Source organism: Trichosurus vulpecula, chromosome 3, assembly GCF_011100635.1.
Source record: "Trichosurus vulpecula isolate mTriVul1 chromosome 3, mTriVul1.pri, whole genome shotgun sequence".
Taxonomy (NCBI): Eukaryota; Metazoa; Chordata; class Mammalia; order Diprotodontia; family Phalangeridae; genus Trichosurus; species Trichosurus vulpecula.
In genome coordinates, this window is record NC_050575.1 from 144,746,833 (window position 1) to 144,761,657 (window position 14,825).

Consider the following 14,825-nt stretch of genomic DNA (forward strand, 5'->3'; position numbering starts at 1 on the left):
GGAGACCCAAAAAAATACTGAAGAAAATAACACCTTAAAAAATAGACTAACTCAAATGGCAAAAGAGCTCCAAAAAGCCAATGAGGAGAAGAATGCCTTGAAAGGCAGAATTAGCCAAATGGAAAAGGAAGTCCAAAAGACCACTGAAGAAAATACCACCTTAAAAATTAGATTGGAGTAAGTGGAAGCTAGTGACTTTCTGAGAAATCAAGATACTATAAAAGAGAACCAAAAGAATGAAAAAAATGGAAGACAATGTGAAATATCTCATTGGAAAAACCACTGACCTGGAAAATAGATCCAGGAGAGATAATTTAAAAATTATTGGACTACCTGAAAGCCAGGATCAAAAATAAAAAGCCTAGACATCATCTTTCAAGAAATTATCAAGGAGAACTGCCCTGATATTCTAGAACCAAAGGGTAAAATAGAAATTGAAAGAATCCACCTATCACCTCTTGAAAAAGATCCCAAAAAGAAAACTCCTAGGAATATTGTCACCAAATTCCAGAGCTCCCAGATCAAGGAGAAAATACTGCAAGCAGCCAGAAAGAAACAATTTCAATATTGTGGAAACACAATCAGGATAACGCAAGATCTAGCAGCTTCTACATTAAGGGATTGAAGGGCTTGGTATGTGATATTCCGGAGGTCAAAAGAGCTAGGATTAAAACCAAGAATCACCTACCCAGCAAAACTGAGTATCATGCTCCAAGGCAAAATATGGATGTTCAATAAAATAGAGGACTTTCAAGCTTTCTCAATGAAAATACCAGAGCTGAATAGAAAATCTGACTTTCAAAGACAAGAATCAAGAGAAGCATGAAAAGGTAAACAAGGAAGAGAATTCATAAGGGACTTACTAAAGTTGAACTGTTTTGTTTACATTCCTACATGGAAAGATGATGAGTGTAATTCATGAGACTTTTCTCAGTATTAGGGGAGTTGAAGGGAATATACATATATATAGACAGAGGGCACAGGGTAAGTTGAATATGAAGGGATGATATCTAAAAAATAAAATCAAATTAAGGGGTGAGAGAGGAATATATTGAGAGAAGGAAAAAGGGAGCGATAGAATGGGGTAAATTATCTCACATAAAAGTGGCAAGAAAAAGCAGTTCTGTTGGAAGGGAAAAGGGGGCCCGTGATGGGGAATGAGTGAATCTTGCTCTCATTGGATTTGACTTTAGGAGGGAATAACATACACACTCAATTGGGTATTTTACTCCACAGGAAAGTAAGGGGAAGGGGATAAAAAAGCAGGATGATAGAAGGGAGGGCAAAGAGGGGGAGGAGGTAATCAAAAGCAAACACTTTTGAAAAGGGACAGGATCAAGGGAGAAAATTGAATAAATGAGATGGGATAGGATGAAAGGAAGTATAATTAGTCTTTCACAACATGAGTATTGTGGAAGTGTTTTACATTATGATACATGTGTGACCTATGTTGAATTGCTTGCTTTCTTAGGGAGGGTGGGTAGGAAGGGAAGAGGGAAGAGAATTTGGAACTCAAAGTTTTAAAAGAAGATATTCAAAAAAAAGTTGTTTTGCATGCAGCTGAGAAACAAAATATATAGGGAATATATATATATATACATATATATGTATGTATATATATGTATATATATGTATATATGTATATATATGTATATGTATACACACACACACACACATATATATATATATCTATATATCTATATCTATATCTATCTATCTATCTATCTATATATATATATATATATATGGAATGCCCTACAAGAAAGTAAGGGAAAAAGGGATGGGGTGGGGTGACAGAAGGGAGGGCTGACTGGGGAATGAGGCAATCAGAATATATGCCATCTGGGACTGGGGGGGGAGGGTAGAAATGGGGAGAAAATTTGTAACTCAAAATCTTTTGGAAATCAGTGTTGAAAACTAAAATATTAAATAAAAATGATAAAATTTAAAAAAAGAAGAAATATACAGGTGACCAGGCAATGTACATGGCCAAGGCAACTCACATCTACAATGCAACAGATCTGCAGATGTCCTTTGTCATATTTGTATGCCAAATCCTTTGTATATTTCAATCTTCAACCAATGTAGTTAGTTTCTTCTTCTGAAACAAAGAAGTTTAGCTTGTAGCTTCAAGGGCCATCAATACTCTTTTGGGATGCAAAACTCAGCCAAATACACTTGGTTAGATAATTAAGTCCTTAAGCACTTTTAAAGTCTTTCCCCTGTTTCCTCTCAGACTCTCTGAGTCCATATTTTGAGTTATGGTCTGAAATTCCTCTTAACTCCTATCACACCCTGGAGTCACTAGCTGATGTCTCATTCAAATTTCAAAATTGCAAAGGAGGTGGATGAAGCTGAGATTGTTTTCAACTCTCATAATGGCCCTGCTTGTTAGGCAAATCAATTCAGGAACAAGACATAAAAGTGCTGGGTCCCCAAAATCACCATATTTCTTACATGTAAGCATCTGATAGAGAGGCGCCTTAGTGAACTCCAGAGACAGCTCAAGATCCTGGGAAAGGGGCTGGATTTGGAATCAGAAGATCTGAGTTTGAATATCGGCTCTGTTATGTATTAACTAGGCGTACTTGGACAATTCATTTAGGTTTTAGTTTCCTGCTATGTAAAACAAACAGGTTGGGCTAGATCATCCTTAAAATCACTATGCTTCTTAACTATATAAAGAAACTGGAAATTGATACCTAGGAAGACAACTGTTTGTGTTTAGAAACAGAAACATTGGTCAAAGATGGAAACCGACTGAATAGCCCATGGGTCTTACCCAGTGTGACTATCCTTGTGTGGTATTTTCAGACATGGAAGGTAGTCTTACTAAGTAACTGGGCATCGTGATGGCTTAGAAAATTTCCCATTTTCCCCCATCTCCCCACCAAATCCCTAACCAGACCCTTGCCTTAGGTTCCTAAACTCCATTTATACAAACGATGCTTTAAAATTTTTCCAATTGAAAGTTGAATTAGAGAATTTTGCAAGTAGAAGGAACCTTGGAAATAAATTTCCACTCCCTCGTTTGACTTATTTTATTTTTATTAAACTTTTTTTATTAGGAACTTTGTCATCATCCACAATTATGAACATTACAGGATGCAATAAAAAAGGATTAAATATGAAAACATAAACTACTGTTATTTCTTTTCTCAAGTGTATATTAAATTTAGTATGGTTGTGACAAATTACTTCCTTTTGAACTTCTTTTTCTTTTCTTTCATGTATTTTTATTGATATCCTTTTCTTTCCTTTTTTGTATGCATTTTTTTCACAACCCACTGACTTCTCCCTGCCCAGAAGCCCTACCTTGTAAAAGTCTAGACAAACAGAACAATTTGACATATCAGCCATGTATGAATAAATATGTCTTGTTTTGCACCATCGCTTTTTTTGCCAAGAGGTATGTGTGATGCTTCATCATTGGTTTTCTGAAATAATGATTTGTCACTGTATTGATCAGAATTCTCAAGTCTTTCAAAGTTGTTTTCCTTTACTTTATTGTGGTCCTTGTGTAAACTGATCTCCTCTGCTAATTTCACTTTAACTTAATTCATATAAATCACATAGTTTTTTCTGAATCTATCATATTCATAGTTTCTTATGGTATAATAATATATCCTACTACATTCAGATAATACAACTTGTTCAGGCATTCTCAAATGATAGGGACTCATTTTGTTTCTGCTTTTCTACAACTAAGTGTTATTGTATTTTTGGACATATAAGTCCATTTCTTTTGTCTTTGAACTTTTAAGGGCACATGGTCTGATGGTAGGGGTATAGCTGAGTCAAAGGGAAAATATATCTTAGTGACTTTGGAAGTCTATAAATAGATGAAATTGATTCCTAGAATGGGTAACCCATTTATAGCTCTGTCAAATGCATTAGTGGTCCTGTCCTACAGGGTTCCACCTCCAATAATTATTATTTTCTTTTTTTCTTTAGTTATTTTCTTTTTATTGTTAAAAAAATCCACTCAAATATATATCCTAAGACATTTTTAAAAATATGGCACATTTCCTTAAATACAAAAATGATTTTTAAAGTGATTCAATTTGATTATTATAATATGTATTCTACAAGAACATGGTTTGGCTTTTCTTTGGTATCCTGTAGACAGAATTTTCTATCTAAAATTTACTCTGACTACATTTTACTGCAACGTGGTAGCTCAAATTAAGATATGCTCACAACCACACCAAGCAGCATATTGTGTGCTCTATGTTCCTCAGAGTGGCATTTAAAGAGCTTATGCTCTTCATATGAGGAGTTGAATCCCATTATGGTTCTTCTTCACCTTTCCATCTACTAGATTTTAGAACTTAGAACATGGCCTTGCTCTGTGCATAAGGGAGTTTAATAGTACATCTTTACTTGTATTAGAAAAATGTGAAAGGCTGGCTACATTTAAACTTTTCTGGTTGCAAATACATGAATATTTCAGTAGAATGGCACACAGAGTTTTATCTCTAGTATGTGGACATCTAATTTGACTAACTTATGTGAACTTGACCTTTTTTTTTCCAACGGTAAAATACAGATCCCTGAATTTTCTATCTATAGTCTGTTTTTCTTTTAACTCAACACTGAAGCTTCAGTAAGCTATGATGTCATTCTAACAGTGCATTTTCTGAGAGCTCTGCATTCCCTTTGAACAGGCCATAATGATTGCACTGGAATGGTTTCTATGAACAGAGAAAGTTCATGAATCTTAATTCTGACTTTTTCCCCTTTCTCCTTTAGGAATCAGATTCTTCTTGTTCTTGTTCTTCTTGTTCTTCTTTTTCTTGTTCTTTTTCTTTTTCTTCTTCTTTTTCTTTTTCTTCTTCTTGTTCTTCTTGTTCTTGTTCTTCTTCTTCTTCTTCTTCCTCCTCCTCCTTCTCCTCTTCCTCCTCCTCCTTTTCTTCTTGAGCATGGTTTCTTGTGCTTAGATTTAATTCAATTTGATTGATGGAAGTTTCATTGTCTACCTGCACCAAGGTATTTTCTGGTTCCTCTGTAAGAGGTGAAGAATGGGTCATCTCTTCCCCTTCTCTGGAGCTAATAACTGATTGAAGGACCTGCTCTTTGACCTTGAGCTGATTGAGCTGGTCATGCCACGAAGCCTTCACCCACAGTAGCGTCTCCTCCTCCTTGTGGGACTCCTGCAGTTGAGCTGCCCATTCCCTTCGCTGGGCCGCCCTCTCTCAGGTGCAGACGGAGGAAAGACCGTCTAGTGAGGCCCTGTGCCAAAGAGGCAAGTGGATGTCTTAGAAAAGGCCAATAATTATTATTTTCATATTTTGTTTAATAGGTGTGACATAAAACATTCCTTTAATTCGAATTTCTCTTATTACCCCTATCATTTTAAAAAGGAAAAAACTGATACTCATTAAAGGAGAAGTGTGACCTGTCCACAAGTTCAAATAATAGCCCTTCCAAATATTAGACTATATGATAAAGGATAATCACTAAAATTATTTGGCACTATTTTTAAAAAGGCAAACTATTAGAGGAATATACTAGCTAAGAAAGAACCTCTAGTTCTAGTAAACCAGTGTCTAACATTCATTAATAGGGAGAATAACTCCCTGATTTATAAGAACTGTTGAGAAAACTAGACAATAGTTTGGCAGAAATTTCAACAGTATCTCACCCCTATCTTACAATAAACTACAAATGGATATACAATCAAAGTATAAGATATCTTTTGTAACATTGCTTTAAAAATAAGAGAACAGAAGGAGATACCAAAGGGGAGAATTCTTAATCAAAGAAGAGATTAAGGTGATTATAAAAGACAATACTAGCAATTTTCATTAAGCAAAATTAAAATGCTTTTGCATGAAAAAAATTACTGAAGATGGAATAAAGAGAAAAACTCAAATGAAAACAAAACCTGCATTGCATGACTGATAAAATTTGATATGCTCAATTCACTGTGCCACCAGCTACCTCTAGTGATGGGTACCCCTTTAATTTCTAGTTCTTTGCCCCTACAAAAAGATCTGCAGTAAATATTTTTGTACCTATAGGACTTTTTTCTTTCTTTCTTTGATCTCTTTGAGTTTTAGGCCTTATAACTTATGGGACATAGTTCTAAATTCATCTAACAACAGTGGATCAATGTGCTTGTTTTCCTCTCCAAAATTTGTCATTTTTTTTTTTGGTTAACTTTGTCAATTGGATGGTTGTGAGGGAGGAAACTTAGAGCTGTTTAGTTTGGATTTCTCTAATTAGTGGTGATTTGGGGTATGTTGGTGTATTATTCATATAACCATTGATAGATTGGATTTCCTTCCTTGAGAACTATATATTCATATCTTTTAAATTGGGGAAAGGCTCTTACTCTTATAAATTTAAATCACTTCCTTATATATCATGGAATTGATACTTTATCAGAAAAACTTTTAAAGATTTTCCCTCCTATTTTCCTTCTGATACTGGTTGCATTGGAATTGTGAAAACTCTTAAATTTCATGTAGTCAAAATTGTTCGCTTTATCTTGTTATCCTCACTATCCCTTATTTGTCTGTGTAAGCTTCCCTTGTCCATAAATCTGAAAAGTAATTTCCTTCTTCTTCTTCTAATTTATTTATGAGATGTCCTTTTATATCCAGGTCATGTATCTATATGATGCTTATCTTGGTATGGAGTGTGAGGTCTTGGTCTATATACCTAATTAGTGCCACATAGTTGTCCAGTTTTCTGAGCAGTTTTTGTCAAATGACAAGTCTTTACTCCAGTAGTTGGGACTTTTGGATTAATTAAACATCATGTCAAAATTTCCTTTTGCTTCTGTTTTACACATATAACCTGTTCCAACCTTTTTTGTTTTTTTAACCAGTACCAAATAGTTTTGAAGATTGTTGATTTGTAATATGGTTTGAGATTTGGCCTACTAAGCTTCTTTCCTTTCCACTTTTTTGCATGATTCCACTTCAGATTCTTTACTTTTTTTTTCTTTTGGGAGAATTTAATTATATTTTCCTAGATCTATAATTTACTTTGAAGTTTTGACCAGTATGGCACTGAAGAAGTAAATAATTTAAATTGTAGCATCATTTTTATTATAATACCCTCCCATGAGTGATTAATATTTCTCCAAATTTGATGTCTTTTTTGTATAAGGTGATTTGTGATTATATTCATAAAGTTCTTGTGTGTCTTGGTAGATAATTTACTTAATATTTTATATATTTTATAGTTATTTTTAATGAAATCTCTCTATCTCTTTTGGATTTAATTTAATAGATAATGTACTTAATATTTTAAACATTTTATAGTTAGTTTAAATGCAATTTTTAATTTTTACTCTCTTTTGTTGACTTTTGTTAGTAACAGAGAAATGCTGATGACTTATATGGATGTATTTTATATCCTATAACTTTGTGGAAGTTATTATTTCACTTGAATTTCTGATTTGGTTCCTTGGAGTTTTCTCAATAGACTATCATATTATTTGTAAAAAGTGGCAATTCTATTTACTTTTTTTCTGTGTTTAGTCTTTTTCTTTCTTTTTCTTGTCATATTTCTATAGTCAGCATTTCTAGAACTATATTCAATAGTAGTGATAATTGACATGCTTGCTTTACCCTTGATATTATAAAGGCCTCTATCTTTCTCCATTATATTTAATAATGGCCCTTTATTTTAGATAAATACTGTTGTTGTTCAGTCATTTTCAGTCTTGTCTGACTCTTCATGCCACCTTTTGGGGGTTTTCTTGGCAAAGATACTAGGGTGGTTTTCAGTTTCCTTCTCCACCTCATTTTACAGATTAGGAAACTGAGACAAACAGGGTTAAATGACTTGCTGAGGGTCATACAGCTAGTAAGTGTTAGAGGCTAGATTTGAACTCAGGCCTTCCTGACTCCAGGTTGGGCATTCTATTCACTGCATCACATAACTGTTTACCAGATTAAAGAAATGTCCACTTATTCTTATGCTTTTTAGTATTTTCTTAAAAAAAACCAACCAGAAATGAGCACTGAATACTACCTATTATGTTTATTATTTTCCTAATATTGAATCAAGATTGAATTTTCATAAATCCAACCCCATAATACTATGTAATATTTTAAATATGTTATTTCAGGTTCTTTGCTAATCTTTCATTTATTATTTTTGTCTCTGGATTTCTTTTTCTGCTTTGCTTCTCCCTGTTTTAGATATCAAGAACATTTTGTGTCATATAAAGAGTGTGACAGGACTCCCTATTTTTCTGTTTTTGCAGCAAGCCTATATAATAATGAATTAATTTTTGTTTGAATAGCTGATGTAATTTATTTGTAAATCTGCTTCTTTTTTATTTTTAGAGTTCACTTATGGCTTACTAATTTTTTTCCCCTGATACTGGGTTATTTAAATAATCTATTTCTTGTTTGTTAATTTTTTTGGTAAATATTTATTCATTTCCTCTAAGTTATAGGTTGTGTTAGCATCTGAGCAAAATTCTTTCTTTTATTTCATCTTAAGTTGTCTTGAATATTCCTTTTCATTTTTGATATAGACTTTTATTTTCCTCTCTCCTTTTAAAAATCATACTACTTGCTTAACTATTTTATTAAATTTTCTAATAAAAATCTGTTAGGGCTTTTTTTGCTTTTAATTTTGTTAATTTCTTTTTTGACTTTCAGAATTCCTACTTTGGTGTTTAGTTGTATTTTTTAAAGTTGTCTCTTTTCCTAGTTTTTTTTTTAGTTGCATGCCAAATTTGTTGATCTATTATTTCTCCTTTTATTGATGAAAGCATTTAGAAATAAATTTTCTCCCAAGGATTGTTTTCACTGAATTCTAAAAGTTTTGATTTGCTTTTTATTGTTGTTTCTTTTATAAGCTTTTTATGTTTGGTTTGTTTTCTTATTGTTATTTCTTTTATAAGTTTCTTTTATAAGTTTCTTTTATGACATTTTCTATTGTTTCTATGGTATGTTCTTTGACACGGGAACTCTTTAAGACTAAATTATTTAGTGTCTAGTTAGTTATTTAGTATCTAGTTAAAGATTTGTTCATATGTACTTTTATTGCATTATGGGCAGTAAAGAACATGTCTAATATTTCTACTTTTCTGACTTTGCTTGTGAGGTTTTTATGCCTCAGTACATAATCAATTTTGTAAAGGTGCTGGGCCTAGCTAGGAAATATTTCAGTGCTTTTCTATAACCATTCAGTAATCCCCAAAGTGATCCTATTGAACTTTTCTGAAGTTCTATTCAAGACCTTAACTTCTTTCTTGTTTACTTTTTTGTTACATTTGTCTAGGTCTTAAAGGGGATACATTGAGGAGTCCCATTAATATAGTTTACTCTTTATTTACTGGATCAGTTTTCCTTTGTCTTATTCAAATGAAAGTGAGGTTCACGGGATGCCCCTCATTATTCTTATACTCTTTATCCCTTTACCTCCGTTATGTGTAAGATAAGTTCTATTCCCTTCCTCCTTCTTTCCTCTATTGTTTATCCTACTTTTCCTTCCATTTCCTTCTTCTGAGGCCATTGAAATAGACTATAACTAATACCAGGTTCTGTATGCATTATTTAACGTTATGACACCTGAGAACATTAGGGCAAAGAGAGGACACTTGGTTCTTCTCCCCTATTCATATGTAAACAATTCATCGTATTCCATTTAACCTAATGTATTTATTTTTCCATATTTCTCTTGACTCCTGTATTTGCATTTCAAATTCTACTCACTTAGGGACTTTTCATTAAGAATCCTTGGCAATCCTCTGCTTCATTAAAGATTTATTTTTGCCCCTGTCAGATTATATTCAGTTTTAGAGGCAGAGGAAAGAAGGCAAAGTAACAGGAAGAAGTACAGAGGGTCCCTCCAAAAAACTCCCCCAAACAGATCCAAAAATTTCATCAGACCAAATCCTGATGGTGAAATTAAGGAAGCATCAGTGGTTTTTCCAGCAAAGTCAGCATAAGGAGACAGAGAGGTTCCCCCCCTTCCGCATATTCCCATTGAGAATAAAAGAAAAACAAAACCATTGACTCCAGGCCCAGCGCTCTAGCCACTGTGCTGCCAAGTTGCACATTTTACTTCTTTTTTACTGTGCATTCATGCAATTCATACCACATACCTGGAATTTACTTCTTTCATCTTTGCCTCTCAGGATCCTTATTATCTTTCAATGCTCAGCTCAGTTGAAGCCTTCCCTGACTTTCCTTCTATATTACTGCCCTCCTCCTCCCCAAATTACCTTACGTTTATATATATATATACTACTACTGGGGCAGCTAGGTGGTACAGTGGATACAGTGCTGGTTCTGAAGTCAGGAGGACTTGAGTTCAAATCCAGCCTCAGACACTTATTATGTGACCCTGGGCAAGCCACTTAACTCTGTTTGCCTCAGTTTCCTCATCAGTAAAATGAACTGGAGAAGGAAATGGTAAATCACTCCAGTATCTTTTCCAAGATAACCCCAAGTGGGGTTGTGAAGAATTGAACAGGACTGAAATAAATAAAAATCCCACTGCTGCCAAAGTCTGAGGCAGTTTTCCTGAGGGACAACCCTATGACTCTATATGCTGTGTACAAGGAGGGAGATGTGACTCCTGATTGCCTGAGAGACTTCTGAGTTCATGATACTATGTACTTTTGTAAGCAGAGAAGGAATTTATTTGTATTGTAAAAGGATGCTAGGAAAAGAGAAGTTGGAGAGAGACAGAAGCAAGTGTGAAATTTTGGATGATGGACTAGAGATGTCCCTGGAGTCACAGACATGGCCTCCAGTATAATCCTTGATTTCAAGCACATGACCCTAGAGACTGCTAAGAGGAGACTCCCGTCATCCTCTCTGGCCCTCTAAGATAATTACATCTTTGATTGAACTGAGGTGTTTCTTGCTTATGTTGTTCCCAAATTGAAGACTTCATTTGCTCTGGTATATCACATTATTTACCATAATTCTTATAACTTTTCCCATTTCTATTTACTGCTTACCTTAATAAAGACTTACTATTTGTGTCAGTCTTTTGTGCAATTACAGTTGGGGGAGAGAACTAAGTAACAGTAAGCTGTATTTAGTTATCTGCCCTCCCCTTTGATAGCAATTAGGGAAAGTAGATTTTATTCTGAACTCCGTATTATAACCCTATGCTTCAGATTTCTGATGTAATTCGAATCTAATATCCTCTTTAAAATAGAAGAGTAAAGGAGAAATTGCCCAAGAATGATGATTCTGGTTCCTGCATGCCTCTGGATCCCTCCCTCTCAGGGCTGCACACCTTCCTCCTACTCTCCACAAAGATAAAATTGCAGATTCACTTGGAGCAAGAGTGGGCAAGATTCCACATCATGTATCTATTTAAGTCACATGTGGGCTTAAAAAACAAACCAATGCATTGTTCATATCTGACCAAATATGCCTCGTCTTACACCTGTAGTCCACCACCTCTCTGTAAAGAGCAGAGAGGTGTGCTTCATCATCAGTCCTCTGAAGCCAAGATGATTCACTGAATTGATCAGTTATGACATATTTCGTTGTTGCTTTCCATTACATTGTTTGGTCATTGTAAAATTGTCCTCATTTTTCTGCTTACCATTTTAAAAAATAGCAATCCATACTAGCTGTCCCCAGTTTTCTTGAATTCCTCTTGGTTGTCATTTATTTTGATTCTTTTGATTTAAGGGAACAACATTCTTTACATTCATATTCCACAATTTACTCAGACATTACCAGATCAAAGAACACTCACTTTGATTCCAGTTTCTGGATACCACAAAGGTACAGCTATAACATTTTCCTGTATATGGAACTTCTCTCTCAGTCTTTGACTTTGACATATAGTAGTGATATTGCTTAACTAAAGAGTATGTACAGTTTAGTGATTTTTCTAGTATAATTTCAAAATGTTTTCCACAATGGTTGGAGTAATTAACAGGTCTACTAACAATGCGATGGTGTCTACCCTTTCTGTCTTCTAAGAGAAAGAAGGAAGCTCCTCCCTGTCAGTCAGTACAGGTGTACCCTGGAACTCTTTCTTCAAATCTCTGCAGAGGTGAGACTTGAATTTGTGATTTTTCTGACAAGGTCTAGGTTGGAACCCCGCTCTACCACTGAAGATCAGCCTGGATGAGTTCATCAACTTCACTACCATTCTCTCACCTTCCAACTCATTTTGCAGCAAAATTCCTCCAGGCTTCCCAATTCACTAATTTTGGGAAGAAAAAAATTTCCCCATTGGTGTTTTCATTCTGCAAGCAGACAGAGGCATAGCTGTTGCAATTATGGCCAAGATTGACTATTAGAAGAAAGCCCCCTGGAGCAATTGTATGTATACCACACATTAAATCAAATGAGCAGACATTAGCATTGGTTGTAAACAATTTACTCTGCAGTGCTGCTGCCATCTTGCTAACTCCCTTAAGAATTAGATGTGAATTTCAACTTACCTTGTTAATTAATTCAAAACAAGGAAATATTCCTAAAATCAGCGACCTTTTCTACACTCAGCAGAGAATTGAATGATGCATAAAAATGTTAATTCTTTATAATAGTACCATGTACAATCATTTATTTTAAACTACAAACCATGTGATACCTGAGGGGAAATGGAGGGGAGAAATAGCCATTGCATAAGGCACTTTTACCTTAGAAAAAAGTATCAACCACACACAAAGGGAGCCAAAATGGTAAGGAATGTTTTAGGGACATGTGTATATATACATCTATATGTGCATGTATATGTACACATACATACATATACACATACAGATACACACACATATGTGTGTGTGTGTGTGTGTATACACACAGACGTGTCCCTGATACTGTTGAGGAATTCTTCAATAGTCTCTTGCCCATCAACAACCTAGGATACACAGACACACAGACACACGTGTGTTATATACATCCATATGCACCTATTTGTGTATATTTCATATGTATGACTGTATCTATGCTTGTTGATAGGACAAGAGACTATTAAGGAATTCCCAGGAAGGACCTGGGACAGTTTTCAGTACATTTCCAAACACCTACTATTTCATATGCTTCATTCATATTTATCAACTTTCTAAGATCCATTTTATAAAACTTACAGCAGTTTTACATTCATGCATATAGGGGAGCTAAATGTTGTTTAGTAGAAAGAATGCTAGATTTGGAATCAGAATCCTTGGTTGTTGAATTAAGTTGAATTGGATTTGAGCCCTAGCTCTATCACTTAGGAGCTGTGGGATCTTGGCAAATCCTTTGACCCCTGAAGTTTTGAAGATCATGGATTTATGGAAGGGACCTTAAGGAAGTAAACTCAGAAGTCATTCACTCTAGTCTCTTCATTTTGCAGATGATGAAATGGAGACTCAGAGAGGTCATGTGATTTGCCCAAGGTCACACATGTCGCAAGTGGCAGAAGAAGGTCCTCTGACTTAAAATCCAGTAATCTTTCCATCGTCACAAAATGTCACAGTTTTCTTTTCTGTAAAATGAGGATAATAATCCCAGCCTTTCAACAATTCAGTACAAATCAACAAACATTTCTTAAGTGTCTATTATATGCAAGGCACCATGCTAGACCTTGCTGTATCAACTAGAAATCTCTTGCCAATCTAGGAACTATAGTGGGTGGGCATTAAGCTGGGGGATGGTGATGTGTGTGTGTGTGTGTGTGTGTGTGTGTGTGTATGTGTATGTGTGTGTGTTTATTGTTGCTGAGCAGACGGCATTCTTTGGAAACAGTCTTCCTCCTCAGATTGTGAGATTTGGAGGAAGACAGGTGCTGGGAAATTTTCTGCCAGCTGTCACCTGTTTTGCTGTGTTGCTGGGGCTAGACTCATCAAAGAAATTGGGAACAGCTACGTTATAGGGGGTTTTATTTTAGTGAGAACATGGAATTCCTAATCACCCTGCTGTCACTTTCATGACTTAGATCAGTTCTACAGCTTGGCTTCTCTCTCAAGCACCACGACTTATCCTGTTTCCCTAAAACTCAGATGGGCTTTCCTGTTCTTGGTGTTGAAGCTACACTGCTTTCTGCTTATGTTTCTCAGGCTAGGGCTAGTAACAGTGCAAGAATTAAGATCAACAAGCATTTAGGCACTGTACTACTCTAAAAGTAAAAATAATCCTTGCCCTCAAGGAGCTTAAAGTCTAGCTAGGGGAGACAATATGAATGGATATGTGTATATGCAAAATAGATACAAGGTGATGGAGGAACGAAAAGCGGAAAGCTTTAACAGCTGAGATAATCAAGAAAGGCCTCATAGAGAACACAACAGTTGAGATGAGCTTCAGAGGAAACTAGGTATTCTGAGCGACATGAGGATGCAGTGCATTCTAGGCATAGTGGCCAAACAGCACAGAGAATGGAAGGTTGTGTATGAGGAGCAGAGAGAAGGCCAGGTTGGCTGAAATTAAATGTACATATAAGGAAGAATCATGTGCAGTAAGTCTAGAATGATTGTTTGGGGCCAGGTTGCAAAGTGTTTAAAATGAAAAACCATTTATATGTGATTGTAGAGTTAGTAGGGAGCCACTAGAGTTTATTGAGTGGGAGACTGACGCAGTCAGATTTGCACTTCAGGTAAATCAGTTTGCATAAGGAAAAAATGTACAGCCTGGTCACAAACAGAACCAAGCCATGGAATGTCTCTCTCTCTCTCTCTCTCTCTCTCCCCCTTTTTTCTTTCTCCCCCCCCTTTCTCTCTCTCTCCCCCTGCCTCTTCTCTCTCTCCCCCCTCCCTCTCTCCTCTTCTCTCCCCTTTCTCTCCCTTCCCCTCACCCCTCTCTCCCTTTCTTTCTCACCGCTTTCACTTCCCCCCCTTCTCTTTCTTGATTCCTTTAGGGATCAGGAAAGACCTCATAGAGGAGAGAAGAAATGTG

At 35.5% G+C, this 14,825-nt stretch overlaps 1 protein-coding gene across 1 annotated transcript in view; it reads right to left on the reverse strand.

Moving 5' to 3' along the window:
• Positions 1-4,889: 4,889 nt before the first annotated feature.
• The window catches only part of LOC118842250 (snRNA-activating protein complex subunit 5-like), a gene marked incomplete at its 3' end in the record, with an annotated part of 33,932 nt that continues 23,996 nt past the window's right edge, over positions 4,890-14,825 (reverse strand). The window contains exon 2 of the mRNA XM_036749842.1: positions 4,890-5,194. Within this exon, the coding sequence (XP_036605737.1) occupies positions 4,890-5,194 (305 nt within the window). The remainder of the gene's footprint in view (positions 5,195-14,825) is intronic.